We start from the raw sequence: 14,404 nt of genomic DNA, 5'->3' as shown, positions 1-14,404 counted from the left end.
TAGACACCATAGTAGGATGTCGGTGGCACAGAAAAACACCTGAACCAGCATGGACCTGATAGCGCGTGGTGATGAGCGTGGGCAAGTTCCCGTGGCGAAGATGTACTTTAGTTGGTTCGTGCCGAGTGGCAGAGGTAGACAGACCATGAGGAAAGGGAGGGGACAAAGGAGATGAGGAGGAGAACAATGTCGGGATCCTGGGCCATAGGCGAGTTGCACTCAGCAAAGAACACAATTGTAAGTAAGATCGGGAAGAGACAAAGAACTTGGTTATTGTTGGATGGATGAACATGAATGGAAGGCGTAAGGAGCAGGCAACAAAGAGTCGATGAGCAGGGAGTCATATGACGAGCCCATCCCCTCTCCAAGTGCCTTGCGGAGCAAGTGTTGACGCTTAAACAGAACGTCGGGGAAAGCATGGAAGCAGAAAAGGGGAGATGGTCAGGTGGTGTCAAAGATAAAAAGGTGCAAGATGAAATGAGGTACATCGAATGGAAAGGGGGATAGGGGTAGCAGCGAGTGCAAATCATCTTTGGCCCAGATATATATCAATGAGTTCAGGCAGTTGCAGAGACAAGCGACTAGTGAAGAGCAGTCGTGAGGAAAAGCGGGAAGAAAAAAAAAAAGCGCTGGTGTATCACCGTGTTGCCGAATAGGCAGCATCAGCTTCCTGCGCCTGGGGCGATTGGGATGGTGAATCGACGTCCGAGGACGATGGGCCTAAAGGAAGTACGCTTGGGCGCGGATGTCCATGCCGCTCATACAAGTCGACACGGAGCATATCGAGAGCATGTTTTTCGCCGTGCTCATCAGTCCACTTGCCGACAGTGACGTCATCTTGAGTGATGACGGCGTGCGGGAACGTATTCTTGGCCCATTCCATCACATACGCACTTGCCCTCATGAATTTTTTGCTGCTGTACTTTTTGTGGAAGTGTAAGTGGGCTGGTGGTCGGAGGCAATAATCAAGCATGATCTCGGCTGTGCCTAGGAGCTCGGGCTCCGCATATGTCGAGTAATGCACCAGTGTGGGCGTCCATTCACCACGCTCCAGCACTTCACGCGCAAGCCATACAGCCGCCGCAGCGACGAGCGAGGGTGGGTGGTCCAAGAGGCGGTGATCTACCAGAGAGATTTCCATAAAGTACTTGGCCACTGTTCGCGTCTGGATATCATAATTATCAGCCTTTGAGATACGACGCAAAAAGTTCATGGGCGACGCATAGCTCAAATCAAAGTTCAGCACTTTGAGCATGTAGCGCTCGGCACGCAGGATCTCTTCGTCCGTGTACCCGCCATCAGCCACGTACAAAAAGTTTTGAATGGACGGGCACAGCACTTCTTCGTACTTGGCAGCAATAAAGAGTGCAGTTACACCCACGAGCTGCAACTTTGACAGCGATATGGTGCGCATGCTCAGGAAGCGATCAACGATATTAAGCGCCAGGAACAGCGTCTCGGGCAACAGGCGGAACTTGGCATGCGTCTCAATGAGCCAATCAGCCAACACACCACGAAGGTGCCAATTCAAGTCACGCTGAAGGTCCATGTAGCTGCCATTCGGCATGCATTGGATCTCGATGTCTCTCATGTATGCAAAGATTTCTTCCACGTACTCGGCGACCATCAGTGGGTCGTCTGCATCGTCCTTGTCGAGGTCTTCCCATCCCTCGTCCTTCGCACGCGGCACTACCTGTGTCATTGGTGCTGCAGCTGGTGCATCGTCCATACCCACACGCGCAAGACCAACACCTGCGCCTGTGCGTGTGCTTCTTTCGCGACTCGCCATGTCTACTGCCGTCGCAGACTCCATGTTCTCCGTCATGCGCACGCGCTTGGTCTCGCGTGTATCGACAGGCTCAACATAGACGTCCATATTCTCCTTGTCACTTCCATTGACATCGTCGATGACCATAGCCTCGGGCTCGCGTGTCCTGGGAATACGACGCGTCGGGGCGGCCGTTGACGACACCGTTGTCGTCGTTGTCGTCAGCGCACCATGGCTACCAGCCGCACTGGCACCGAACCGAGCGGAGGTCGGCAGATGTGAGCTGTGAGCCGATGAGCGCATGGCTGCCGTGGCTGCTGCACGCGAGCGCAGTACGGGCTTCTTGGGATCGTCTGCCTTTTCGTCTTTGCCCAGAGCCGACGCCGTGCTGCGGGTGCGCGCAGCATTCGTGAGATCACCCAACGCTGCACGCTTGCGCGTGCCCAGCACACCAGATGCACCTGAACTATTGCACGGCTATGCCCGTGCCCGTCCCACTTGAAAAAGAGTTCGGACGACCTAACGCGTCAGATGCGCCTGTGATGCAACCGGGCGCCTTGCCCTTGGCTGTGGATGCACGGTATGCATGGGCATTTTCATCTGTCTTCGTGTTGCCCGGGTTTGTGCTTGCCGAAGTCGCACTCCGTGTTCGGCCAGGAACTCGCCGTACCGGCTGGTGTGTGTGTGTGGTTAGTACTTGTACAACGAACGCGTGCCAATGTGTGCGCCATATGGGTGCCCAGAGGCTCGATGACGGTATTCGGGTCTCTGAACAGTCCTATGTATGTCGCCCGTGTAGGACGTGCTTCAGCTAAAGGCATTGCACCTACTGTTCAGATAGCAATCGCGATGACCATCACTTCCATGGCAGTCGTTATTGCCACCGCTACCGCACTTGATCCCACATGCACATACATACGTACACACACCTAGATACATACCAGGTTCGACGACATATAGGTACGGGAGTGACCGTGCCAGGATCGAGATAAGTCGTGGACACGACAAGAGAAGGGGTGTAGGACCGGGTCCAAGGAAGCGTGTTCTGGGTTCGCTTAGCGGCCTAAGGGAAAAAAGGCCTAGGGGTCAGCGAGGTCCAATCGCGCGTCGCTGCAGAAAAACGACGGCTCGTGATTTTTCCCAGAACAACACATAGATGCTACGTGACGCCTTACATCGCATGGGACACTGCCTACTGGCCCTGCGAAACGCATGACGCGCATAGGACAGCCAAACGGCAAAGGGCATATGCGTCGGCCGAGCTGATGAACTTCCACTCGACTAGTGGATGTTACGCGCGCCACGCGCGTCCACCTGGATGCCAGGTCACGAGGTCGTGTCAGGATTATGCGCACGTGATGCTCAACCAGGTCTTGCGCCGACGTGCTTGGTCCTGTATGGTGGAATCCAGTTGCTCGAGACGCGCGCGCGCGTTCCCCCAGGAAGCAGGGGGAGGTGTCTCGCTTTTGCAATTCTGCGCGGTACGCACGCGCTCTAAATCAGCGCAAACGTTCCATTTACCGTACGCGTCAGCTTACGCATTTCACGCGACAGCGCACATAATAGTTAGCCTAAGCGCTTGTGCAGTTTCCTCTTTCGTGTTGATTGATGCGATGCGCAGGCATCTGACGGATGATCAGGTCCATGGACACCCTGTAGAATGACCTGTGAAAATGCATTTGGTCGTCTCGCTTGGTCGAGTACATGTGATCCCTAAAAACGGCGTTCCTCGGACGCGCTTCCTGTGTATATCTTATCGCCTTTCTCTATGCGTTTGACTTGTGGTTTTCCCTCCCCTCCTGCCAACTATACACATAGTCTCCCGCTGTTCGTTTCTAGTCTACATACACAATGTTAGTGCGTCAAAGAGTGTGTGCAATGTCTACGTCGCCGGTGCGATTCCATCGTACATGTGTAGTCGTCACGTATAGTGTCCTCTCCCATCCGTATAGTGGCTCACGTATGTGTGCATTCATACCACAGTAGGCCTTGGCCATCTACGTATAGCATCGTGTGCATCTGCAGAAATCAGACTTGTCCCTATGCGAGTTGTCTTGTTCCTGTCCCATTTTCATTGTCAGTGCGTGCACAAGTGTATCCCTACAACATCCGATGTAAGAAAAACGGCGCATTTTCTACACTGCACGCCGCTCTATTCGAGTGGGATGACGGAATGGAGGGCTGGATACAGGACAAATGATTTGAGTCATTGTCCAATGGCATGATGATGATTTGACATTTCGTGATGCGTTGCCTATGATTGGTAGGTATTAGACTGGGAATTCCTCGATCAGGGATAGGCAAATTCAACGAACGAACTCTGCCGCCAATCCATTGCGCTAAGCAAACTTAATCTGGAAGGACAAAGCAGCTGGTGACGTGATTCCTATGAGAACACCCACGTGCTTGATGTGCTGGGGCCATATTGACTTCAGACTTGCGTGCTTAGCTGGGAGGACTTGAGAAGATCGAGTTACCGTTTTCCTTTGCCTGCATCACAGGCGCGTAGCACAGGGGAACAGTCGCCCCGTCCTGAACAATACACCGAGACGTGGCGCGTGTATGGTCGGCACAGCGACTTTTTTTTTTGGACTCATTGACCACACGAGAGCCCCATTTGTTTCGTTTCTCGTGCGTCACGCGGCGGCATACAACAGCATCATTTCGCCACCTCGCAACTGGCTCATCCGCACACAGGATCTCAAGCACGTGCCATCTCTGTTCACTTGACCAGATAGCGTGTGCGTGTAGCCAGCGTAGCTAGAGGCATGGCGGACGCGTCAAATTCAGAACACACCCCACAAACGTCTGTCTATACATCTACGCCAACAAGCACAACATTAACACGAAGCACTGCCAACGTAACGCCTGCTGCACGCGGGGCGTCCGATGACGAAGTGCCTGCTATAGGCGTGGCACAAGATGACACAAGCCACGGGCGACCACCTCTGTTCCCTGCACCCAAAGTGCGCAGACGAGGACGCCCGCCCAAAACGGCCAACTCCTCTCGTGTGAACACGGAGCGTGCGTNTAGGCCTTATCCCGTATGGCGTACCTCGTCAGCGGCTATGAAGCCCTCTTCTTCGGTGCTGACAACAGAGACCTCATCTCCGACGTCACTCGATCTAAATACCCCACCGCTCATGGTTTTTCAATGTCATCAGTGCCTAACCATCGTGGGCGATTCTGTTGCCTGGCTTCTAGCGCAGCGACAACTGGGCTTGATTGTGCTACAAGAAGTGACCGACAAAGTGTTGACACTTGAATTTCTCACCACGTCCGAAGACCAGGACTGGGAGCGCTGCAAGTTCGCACCTTTAGCGTGCGCAAAATGTGATCAAATCCTTGGTCGCTTTTACAAAGACACACCACCTGAATGGACTATCATGCGCGGCGCCTTTAGCTTGTACCATTCTGCGCTTGTTGTATACCAGTTAGGAACACCTCGCGGCACCCCACACCGTACAGGGGATGGCCGTGTGGATTCTGATGCTGGTAGCCAGCGTTTGCAAGCTGATCCACGTTCGCTGCGTCCACCAGACTTGATGTCAGCTGACCGTCGCTCGTCCCTCTCGCCGCCACGTTCTCATGCTTCGTATATACCCTCATCGTACACAGTGACACGCGGCCCTCGATCTGCATCGCCTTCCCTACCTCCTATGACAGTCCCAGACAAAGGGTCACCGGCACCTTTGTCGTCCATGATGTCGTCCACGTCATCACCTGCAACGACACCCTCTTCGTTCGCAAAGGTGTCGAGGCCAGCTCAATCTTCGACATCAAGTCCATCTTTGAGCGCTGCCCTTGCACCAAGTGGAAGGACAACGATGTTGCCATCGTTGACGACCACGTCGTCATCATCACTAACGCCGAACTCGGGTCCTCCGCCAGCGTCTTTCTCGTCTGGGCCTATGTCTTATCCATCCTCCACACCATCGTCTGTCTCGGGTGATAAGGCCGAGTCTTCACGCACGGACACAGATCTTGAAAAGGTTCGTTTTATGCTCTTTCTTGTGACTCTTCGACGTCTGCTAATACATATCCATTATTCGCCTTTTTTTTTTTTATGCAGATTCGCACGCTACTCATGGGGATGGGAGAACGACTTATGCGTCTCGAGCAGTATTTGCCGGTACCACCATCTTCGACATCGTATCCTTCGTCAACCTCCTCATCGTCCTCTTCATCAACAGCTACGTCGGCTACATCTACAGCGACTGCACCGCCTCCTTCTGTACCTTCGATCATCGATGATCGGTCTGTGCAGCGGCATCCGCATGCTGCTTGGGATGAACTACGACAAATATCTCCAGTATCGACGTATCCGTGTGTCGATGCCTCTGCTCGACGAAACAGCACAACGATGTGTTATCCCGAGGACACACTGCGCAGATGGCCCCCAAGACGGGATGGCTCACGCTCCTTATCTGACACGGCTCGCCGCTCACTCGTGTTACGGCCATCGCCTTCCTGGAAGAGCGGGGCGCCGCCGGACGACGTGAATAGCCGCCCATTTTCTCCTCCCGATGAGCCACTCCTTTGATTTGATTCACATTTTGTACTACTGTAGTATAGGGAGCATGATCTAGAGAACAGCACACGCTTTTTGAGCAGCTGTGTTCATTCACTACTGGTTCTGTCCATGCTGCTCGTACATGGTATAGAGACGTTCGACGTATGCCTGATCTGTCTGCATCGTTGGTTAGTTTTAATTTCCTTTTATTTTATTCCTGCAGCAGGTTGTATGTCGACAACGTACACAAAGAAGCACAATGAGTTTTTGCACAAATTCAGCGCGAGTTAGTCGCTCGTAAGGCAGACGCTCAACCACGTATTCCGGCGGCACAGCATCTTGTAATGGACGATGTGTCTTTGAAGCGGATTGTATCGGAGGCAATTGCTCTGCTGTTGGTGGAGACGCTGTTGGCTTGCTATTATGCAGATCATCCACAGCCTGGAATTCCAAGGGGTCAATATCTGCGGTGGGATCAGGATGGGATTGGACAGAAGTGCCAAATAGGTCATTCAAGTCGATTGACTTGCCCATCGAAAGGCTTCCCTCGTCGGTCGCTGACCCAGAAGATGGTGCACTTGCACGCTGGTCAGTGCTTGGCTCACTTGTGAAAGACGGCGCAGTGTTTTGTTCGGAAGAAGCATGGCCTGAAGCATCTTTGTCCGACGGCGCAACGTACTCTGACGATTGTGGATTTTGCGCACTCGGGTTTCGTTGAAACGAGCCTAGCTCTTCTGGGTTTGCATGTGATGCAGCTTCACGAAACAGGGCATTGAGAATTGACGCACCTGTACGATCCTGCTCCGTGAACACTGGAACACCAGATGACGACGAGTCCGAGTCCCGCGCGTCCTTGGCATCTTTTCCTCCGAGGAGATCCTCAAGACGAATGGATTGGGTCTGAGACGCCAATATTGCATCATCCGAGGGTACTGATGATACTGATAACTGGTCTGCTGCTTCCGGTAGTGACTTGACTTGTGGTTGAGGCGGTGGATACGGTCCTTTTTGAAGACTGGGAAAAAAGGGTGAGTACAAGCAGAGATACACGTACGAGAGAATCATTTTCCCTAGTTGTTCGAGCTGCGATGGCTCAAAAATCCAGAATCCATAAATGGTATCATCGGCTCTGTCTTCTGTGTGAGGAAGGGTAGAAAATGGGTAAGTTTCATTCACGAGACGTCATCTTACATACGCTGCTGGTGTGAACGGTAAATAAGGAATTCCTTGCTGAGTTCAATGTCGTCGAGCGGAGAAAGGCCTACATAAAAGTTTTCTGGGTCATTACGATTCAGGATTTGAAGTCCAAAGTACGGCTCCTCGGATCTGCTAGTTAGTTCCGAAGGCCGACGGGATGGAAAGGCCACTTACCGCTGGTATAGAAATAGGGGACCCTCGACACTTGTCTTGGTCTATTATTGCGTCAGATCTTATGTGTGCCGGATGCCACATACCCATTCATTTTCATACTTGTAGTAGACGGCGAAGGACGCCACGCTGAGCAGCTGCGTGACGCACGGATCGATTCGGCGCAGTACGCGCGTGTTCAGCTGCAATCGAGCATCAAGGTCCATGGTGTGTCGTTATATAAAGGCGCGCGTCGATCGAGAGTTAACGCAAAAAACAAAAAAAAAAAATCGAGTGTGCGCTAGTTGAAGAGAACGCCGCAGTGTCTTGAGCTCACGCACAAATTGAGCGACGTTGCTCGTTCCTGCTCTGCGACCACAGATTGAATTCAGCTCTCACTCACTATCTCGGCTTGCGGCGCAGGGAATGCGACCCTGGGTATGTTAGCAGAGCAGGGCCTAATGGGCCACACAAGACACACTGAACAGCGCTCATCCAGCATGGTGAAGCAACCGGGCGAGATACACACCTCTATCGTCTGACGCGCCTCTGGGTGAGAAACAGGAGCGGAGGCCTCAGCCAGCCCTGTCGTTGCTAATGTACGCGCGTGTGTTTGCATGCGCGTGACGCGTCATGATGGAGGCGCGACACGTCCGAAAAATCGTGACAAGCCTCTGACACGACTGCACGTACATCTTCCGCTTCATCACAGTATATGTCGAGAGTGGCGTCGGAAGTCGACGCGTGGGACGACGACCAGTTTGCCGAAGACGAGTTGGCTGAGTCTGTTGGCACGAGCTCGGGCACTGAGGCAGGTGTGGATACAGATGCAGATGCAGATGCAGCGTCTGCGGATGAGGGGCATGACAATGAATCTGTTGACGATGTGGATGAACGTGTGGCATTGCTACGTGCGCCGATCCTATCTATTTGCTCGGCATTAGGTGGTTATGAGCATATGATGCGACAAGGACGCACAGAGATCGTCTATCGGATTGGTGATGACTGTTTAGGTACGTGACCACAGATCTAGGCGGCCATGTGTTCTTGCGCATGTTCAAAGAGACTGACACGCATATCAGAGTGCTTGCGTGATTTGAGACGGCTGTGGCGACAAGACGATACAGATGCAAGCCGCGCCATTGCGCGCGTGCTCGCGGATCTCGGCACGCTGCACAATGACCTGATTCCGATTCTCTTGCACTGTGCGGGCGCAGATGCAAGTGAAAAGGAGCAAAAAATTGCTTTGGCATGCACAGACTTGATGACAGCGCTCACATGGCCAATCGATTGGTCGGCAGAGCTGCATGATATTGCGACGCGTGAAGAAGATGAACATGTTCTAAGCAAACTTCTTGAACTGCAAGGCGCGCAGGTACAATACAAGGCATCTATCCTGCGCGTACGCGCTAAGGAGCCACGGTTGAGTGATCGGACTGTGCTGTCGTGTGTCTTGCGGCATGTGCTCGTGCCCTCGCTCAAGCCCCGCACAGAGCGCACAGACCGCGATATCGGCGTCGTAAGCATGTGCTTGCACTTTTTCCGCAACCTGCTGACGATTCGCGATCCACCCCTGCACACGACGAAAAGCTCTACCAATATCGCCAATACAGCCCTTCACAGCGTTCTTGTCCAGCAAATGGAGTCTGCGCATATCCTTGCTACGCTGCGCATGTTGGCGAGTCAAGCGGACTCGAAAGACTACGACCTATGGACGCCTGTTGTTGCTGACTGTGTCTACCAAATGTATGCAGGCAGCATCCCATCGCAGCTGTCGAACGCGGGGGGAGCAAATGCACAAGCATCCAATTATGCAGGTGCTCGTGGGCCGGCGCACTTGCTGGCGCATTCGCTAGCGTCCGAGGCACGTACGAAGCGGGCAAGTTTGCGCGGTGCGAGTGCACGACATTCGCGTTTCGGCACATCAATCCAGTTCCGTGCGCATGATGGCACATTGCGCATGGCGCATTCGCCGGCAGCATTGACCGACAGTGTCGCGCATTTGGAGCAGCGTGTGATGGACCGTACGAAGCGGCGCGTGTCGCGACAGCGGCCAGCGACGGAGCGCGGTGCCCCGCCACGGCGAGTGCTGTGGACACCGGGTGCAGCCGCTGTGTTGTGTCGATGGGCCGATCAATTCGTGCAAGATGGGCTACTTGACGTCCTGGTGCGTGCGTATCTGCGGGACATCCACGCGGAGCGCGAGCGGGTCGGAGACCTTGACATGGCAAGATGCAAAGCCATGTATATCGCCTCGTTTTTCATCGATTATGCGCTTGCACGACACATGCGACTCGAGCTCGTAAGCGCGTGGCTCGAGCCGTGGTCATTCCGACTCGTTCGCGCACGGACAGCAGTGGCTCTCGAGAACCGGCAGTGGCTCGAGTTCACGGTGAGTCTGCGCCTGTGGACGGTGCTTCTTAAGCTCGTTGATGCTCTGTCACGCGGCTCGCCCACCGAGCAAGAAGCCGCGGATTCACTGCAACACACACTGTACTATGATGGGGATCTACTTGATACAGCACTGCATGCCATGCATGCGTACTCGGCCCAAAGTTTTGCGTGCCTCGAGGCTGTCGTGGACTTTGCCTACATGATGCCGCGCCTCCTGGAGCGTCATGCAGCAAAGAGTGCATACATGTTTGTGAAGCAGCGACGACGCAGGCAGCCAGGTCAGCATGACACAGACGACCAGACGGACGTCCCTCCAGACGCCGATACAAACGTCCGCTCAGAGCGCGTGTTTCGTTTCGAGTCTTTTGAAAGAGCTATGGCATCGGCATCTCTTGTACATGCATGCACTCAGTACCTCGCTCGCTATCGAGACTCTGAACATGCTCATGTCATGCTGCCGAAACTCGCGTCCGTCGTGTATCGGATCATTGTGCGAGTCTCACGCGTCGCTCTGTTTTTCAGTGCCAAGGTGCGCCGTGTGTGGGCACATGCGATGCGCGACTCCTTTGCGCTGCGTCAAGCACACGAGCGCGCAGCGAGTGATCTCACTCGCCTATACCACATTATCCACAAGTCGTTTACACGGCTCAGTGAGGCGTCGCGCGCTGCGTACAATGCGGATCGCCGGCCACCTAAGCCTGCTCTCGAAATGTTTGTTCGCTCCGACCTGTCCCACAGCGAGCAGATTGGCGTGGCTGTTGGCCTGCTAGCTGAAGCACACAAACTCACATGTGTCTCGTGGGTTCGAGCTGCATTGGAACGTGCAAGTGCAGAACGAATGGCGATGGGCGACATGGATCCCATGCATCCACCGCCGGCGTTGCAAGCACAATTCCCTGTGCACGAACTGCCCGATGGCGGCGGGCATGATGCCGTGCATTGCGCTCCGCTACGTCTCCTATGTCGCCTGGTCGGTCTCAAGTCTGAGGCGCGTGGCTCCGACGCCACCGTCTGGTACGTGCCGACGGACTGTGTGCCTGGCGCATTGACTCGTTGCGCGCGGGTGATCGATCAGTACCTTGCTGAGCCGTTCGTCTTGGAAGGCCACGCTCTTTCTGATCTTGTGCGCATGAAGCGACCGACTCAGGGCTCACGAACAAGTGACCACGCAAGGAAAAAGGCGCGGCAAGAGAGCAGGGCATCACCATTGCAGGCTGACGCAAGTGAAAGCGACAACGGCAGCGATGGCCACGAGCGCTTCGTCTTCAGCACGAATGCTGAGCACAGTGAACGCGACGTTCCCGGTCTGTCGGACACGTACACAGCGTCGCAGACGGCGAGCTCGTCGCCCCTTGCTGATCATGCGCCTGAAGCCTCCACGGATCGCGGTGTGACTGACGCGACGCGCGCAACGGGGCATCTTGCGCCAACACCTGCTCTCGTGCTGCAGGAGGGTCTGTACCACAAAGAGGCACCGATCAGCGCGAGGCCGATCCGCACCGGTTCGCCTGGCCTGTTCTTTTCAGACTCGGATGACAATTAACGCTTGCCGAAGAAGCTCAAAAGACTGTGTTGCTTGGGCGCAGCAGAGCCACCAGCTGCTCGTGAAGACTTTTTGGGCGGCGGCGCAGGTGCAGCAGGAGGCTTCGCCGAGTGCGATGCTTCTGGCTGTTTGGGCGATGTGTCGGATTCGTGCGACGTGGGCTTCGATATAGTGGGCTCTCCCACACGTTTGGGCGGCTCGCGCCCGCCGAATGGTGTACGGATGCCGATGGCGGAGTCGTTGTCGTCGGCATCGGAGCACGACTCATACGTCTCGATATCCTGAAATACTGTATATCCCTTTTCATTCTTAGTGCGAACTTTCTTGATGACTTTGCGTCGTTTGCGTGCATCGGCTTCCGTAGGCTCTGTCGGTACCATGGCTTGTGCATCGCCTTGGGGACGTGCACCCACTTGTTGCCCGTGTAGGTGAATTGCACCAAATGCACTTAGCCCCGCTTCGCGCTGTCGTGCATAAGCGGCGTCACAAGCTAGAGCACGATTCATCGCGGCCAAAAGAGCAGCATCATATGCCATGTGGCCCGGCTGCAATGCATACACTTGTTTCGCCGTGGTCGGGCCTAGCTGTTGCTGCGCAAGTGTATCTTCCAGTTTGTCTGTACAGACGACATGGACAGCGTGCGGTCCATGCACCGTGTATACGGCCTGGACGATCCCGCTGCCAGATGATGTGGTCGCGTGGAAGAAACGCAGCAAAGCTGCCTTGGCTTCGTCGACATGCAGCCCCAGAGCTCGGCTCAGGACGCGGTACGTGACCACCTGCTTGTCATGCAAGATGCGTGCTGTTAGGAACGCATGTGTTTCATCCATCGTAGAAATGTCGTGTGCGTGAAACGCCGTCTACACACGAGCGTTTGGTGGGGCTCGGCAGGTTCTCTGGGTCAGAAAGACATATGCGAGTGTCGCTTCGATATTGTGGAGGTGCGCGTCGCGTTCTATGTTGGCGGCAACATACATTGCCACATGGTCAGGGCCAGACAGAGCGGTGCCTAGTCTGGTTGCCGCGAAGAGTCGGGATTGTGGCCTACTGGGCTAAAGGTGCTTGCAGTGGGCATCACGACAGGCGGCGGGCGTGGTTCATCGAACCAACACAATATCGACAAGTGGTTGATTTTTTCTGGCGGCCGCCCCAACAAGAAACAACGTACATTTTTCATTCTGCACATGAGCGATCCCAAAGGTGCGCACTATACACGCGTACTAACACATGCTCAGTTGCATCACTGACGGAGCGCCTGGGCGATATTTTATCTGACGTGTCGCAAACGACCGACTGGGCGGACGACGATCGAGAAGACGCACCGAAGCCCGCCACCAATACAGACAAGAACGTGAAAGAGGGTGGAAAGGAGAACGAGAAGGAAGAGAATGGTTCAGGCTCGCAGGGGCCACTGCATGAGTCCAAGTACGATGTACAGGTGACACTGGCTGATCCCAACTCGCCACTGTACTCGGTCAAGTCGTTCGATGATTTGGGGCTGCATGCCGATCTCTTGAAAGGAATCTATGCGATGAAATACACGAAACCATCCAAGATCCAGGAACGTGCGTTGCCGTTGCTCTTGCAAAACCCACCGCGAAACATGATCGGACAGTCACAGTCTGGTACAGGCAAGACAGCCGCGTTTGTGCTGACGATGCTCTCACGTATTGACTTTAGTGTTGACAAGCCACAAGCCCTTGCTCTTGCGCCGTCGCGTGAGCTGGCGCGGCAGATCATGGATGTGGTACAGGAGATGGGCAAGTACACGCCCGTCAAGACGGCCTTTGCGATCCCCGACGCGATGAAGCGTGGTGAGAAAGTACAGGCACATTTGGTCGTAGGCACACCAGGCAAAACATTTGATCTGATCAAGACGCGTGCATTGGACCCATCGGGCGTCAAGGTGTTTGTGTTGGACGAGGCTGACAACATGCTCGACCAACAGGGTCTGGGTGAGCAGAGCATTCGCGTGAAAAACACCATGCCCAAGACATGTCAGCTGGTGCTGTTCTCTGCGACGTTCCCGGAACATGTACGGACATTTGCAGTGAAGTTTGCACCGAATGCGAACGAGATCCGCCTGAAACAGGAAGAGCTCAGTGTCGAGAGCATCCGGCAGTTCTATATGGACTGCAAGACAGAAGAGCACAAGTACGAGGTGCTTGTTGAACTGTACAACCTACTGACCATTGGCCAAAGCATCATCTTCTGTGCAAAGCGCGATACAGCCGACAAGATTGCACAGCGTATGACGGCTGAAGGCCACCGTGTCGACTCGCTGCACGGCAAGCTTGACACTGCTGCGCGCGATCGCACGATCGATGAGTTCCGCTCCGGCAAGTGCAAGGTGCTGATTGCTACGAACGTGATTGCTCGGGGCATTGATATCCAGCAAGTTACTCTTGTCATCAATTATGACATGCCTCTTACACAGCAAGGCGATCCTGATGCCGAGACGTACCTGCACCGTATTGGTCGCACTGGTCGTTTTGGCCGGAAAGGTGTCTCGATCAACTTTGTGCATGACGATACGTCTCGTCGACAGATGGAATCCATCGAGCGTGCATTGCACTGCCATATTGTGCCGGTGCAGACGGATGACTTGGAAGCGATGGAATCCACTATCAAAGAAGGTATGTGTTGAATGCAGCGACGATCATGTCCATGACCACTGACACTTTTTAGCCCTGAAAAGCCATGCGAACCCTTAGCTTTCCTTTCCTCTCTTTCATGCATCATGCCTGTTTCGAATTGCACCATCTGTCGTGTACCCTCGCTTGCACTTGCTGACTGCCATGCCATTTCCTTCCACGGAGCAGACTTTCCATCGCGTCCC

The 14,404-nt window shown here is 54.3% G+C and overlaps 6 protein-coding genes across 6 annotated transcripts; 3 read left to right on the top strand and 3 right to left on the bottom strand.

Annotated features, from left to right (window-relative positions):
* Window positions 1–637: 637 nt before the first annotated feature.
* Window positions 638–2,071, bottom strand: MGL_2582 (uncharacterized protein; the record flags this gene model as incomplete). The annotated part of the gene is made up of 1 exon (XM_001730148.1): window positions 638–2,071. The coding sequence occupies one exon, from the start codon at window positions 2,069–2,071 to the stop codon at window positions 638–640; it is 1,434 nt and encodes a 477-aa protein (XP_001730200.1).
* A 2,765-nt stretch (window positions 2,072–4,836) lies between these two features.
* Window positions 4,837–6,311, top strand: MGL_2581 (uncharacterized protein; the record flags this gene model as incomplete). Its single annotated transcript, XM_001730147.1, has 2 exons — window positions 4,837–5,760; window positions 5,841–6,311. The coding sequence occupies 2 exons, from the start codon at window positions 4,837–4,839 to the stop codon at window positions 6,309–6,311; spliced, it is 1,395 nt and encodes a 464-aa protein (XP_001730199.1).
* Window positions 6,312–6,476: 165 nt separating this feature from the next.
* On the bottom strand, window positions 6,477–7,346 carry MGL_2580 (uncharacterized protein; the record flags this gene model as incomplete). Its single annotated transcript, XM_001730146.1, has 1 exon — window positions 6,477–7,346. The coding sequence occupies one exon, from the start codon at window positions 7,344–7,346 to the stop codon at window positions 6,477–6,479; it is 870 nt and encodes a 289-aa protein (XP_001730198.1).
* Window positions 7,347–7,468: 122 nt separating this feature from the next.
* MGL_2579 (uncharacterized protein) lies at window positions 7,469–7,855 on the bottom strand (the record flags this gene model as incomplete). The annotated part of the gene is made up of 3 exons (XM_001730145.1): window positions 7,469–7,607; window positions 7,653–7,693; window positions 7,736–7,855. 3 exons carry the CDS (start codon window positions 7,853–7,855, stop codon window positions 7,469–7,471), a joined length of 300 nt encoding a protein of 99 aa, XP_001730197.1.
* Window positions 7,856–8,343: 488 nt separating this feature from the next.
* Window positions 8,344–11,565, top strand: MGL_2578 (uncharacterized protein; the record flags this gene model as incomplete). Its single annotated transcript, XM_001730144.1, has 2 exons — window positions 8,344–8,641; window positions 8,711–11,565. 2 exons carry the CDS (start codon window positions 8,344–8,346, stop codon window positions 11,563–11,565), a joined length of 3,153 nt encoding a protein of 1,050 aa, XP_001730196.1.
* A 1,184-nt stretch (window positions 11,566–12,749) lies between these two features.
* Window positions 12,750–14,279, top strand: MGL_2577 (uncharacterized protein; the record flags this gene model as incomplete). The annotated part of the gene is made up of 3 exons (XM_001730143.1): window positions 12,750–12,765; window positions 12,801–14,201; window positions 14,254–14,279. The coding sequence occupies 3 exons, from the start codon at window positions 12,750–12,752 to the stop codon at window positions 14,277–14,279; spliced, it is 1,443 nt and encodes a 480-aa protein (XP_001730195.1).
* Window positions 14,280–14,404: the final 125 nt, after the last annotated feature.

The sequence above is a fragment of the Malassezia globosa genome (genome assembly GCF_000181695.2).
Source record: "Malassezia globosa CBS 7966 chromosome Unknown mgl_sf_6.1, whole genome shotgun sequence".
NCBI lineage: Eukaryota > Fungi > Basidiomycota > Malasseziomycetes > Malasseziales > Malasseziaceae > Malassezia > Malassezia globosa.
This window is presented reverse-complemented; position numbering and strand designations above follow the sequence as displayed.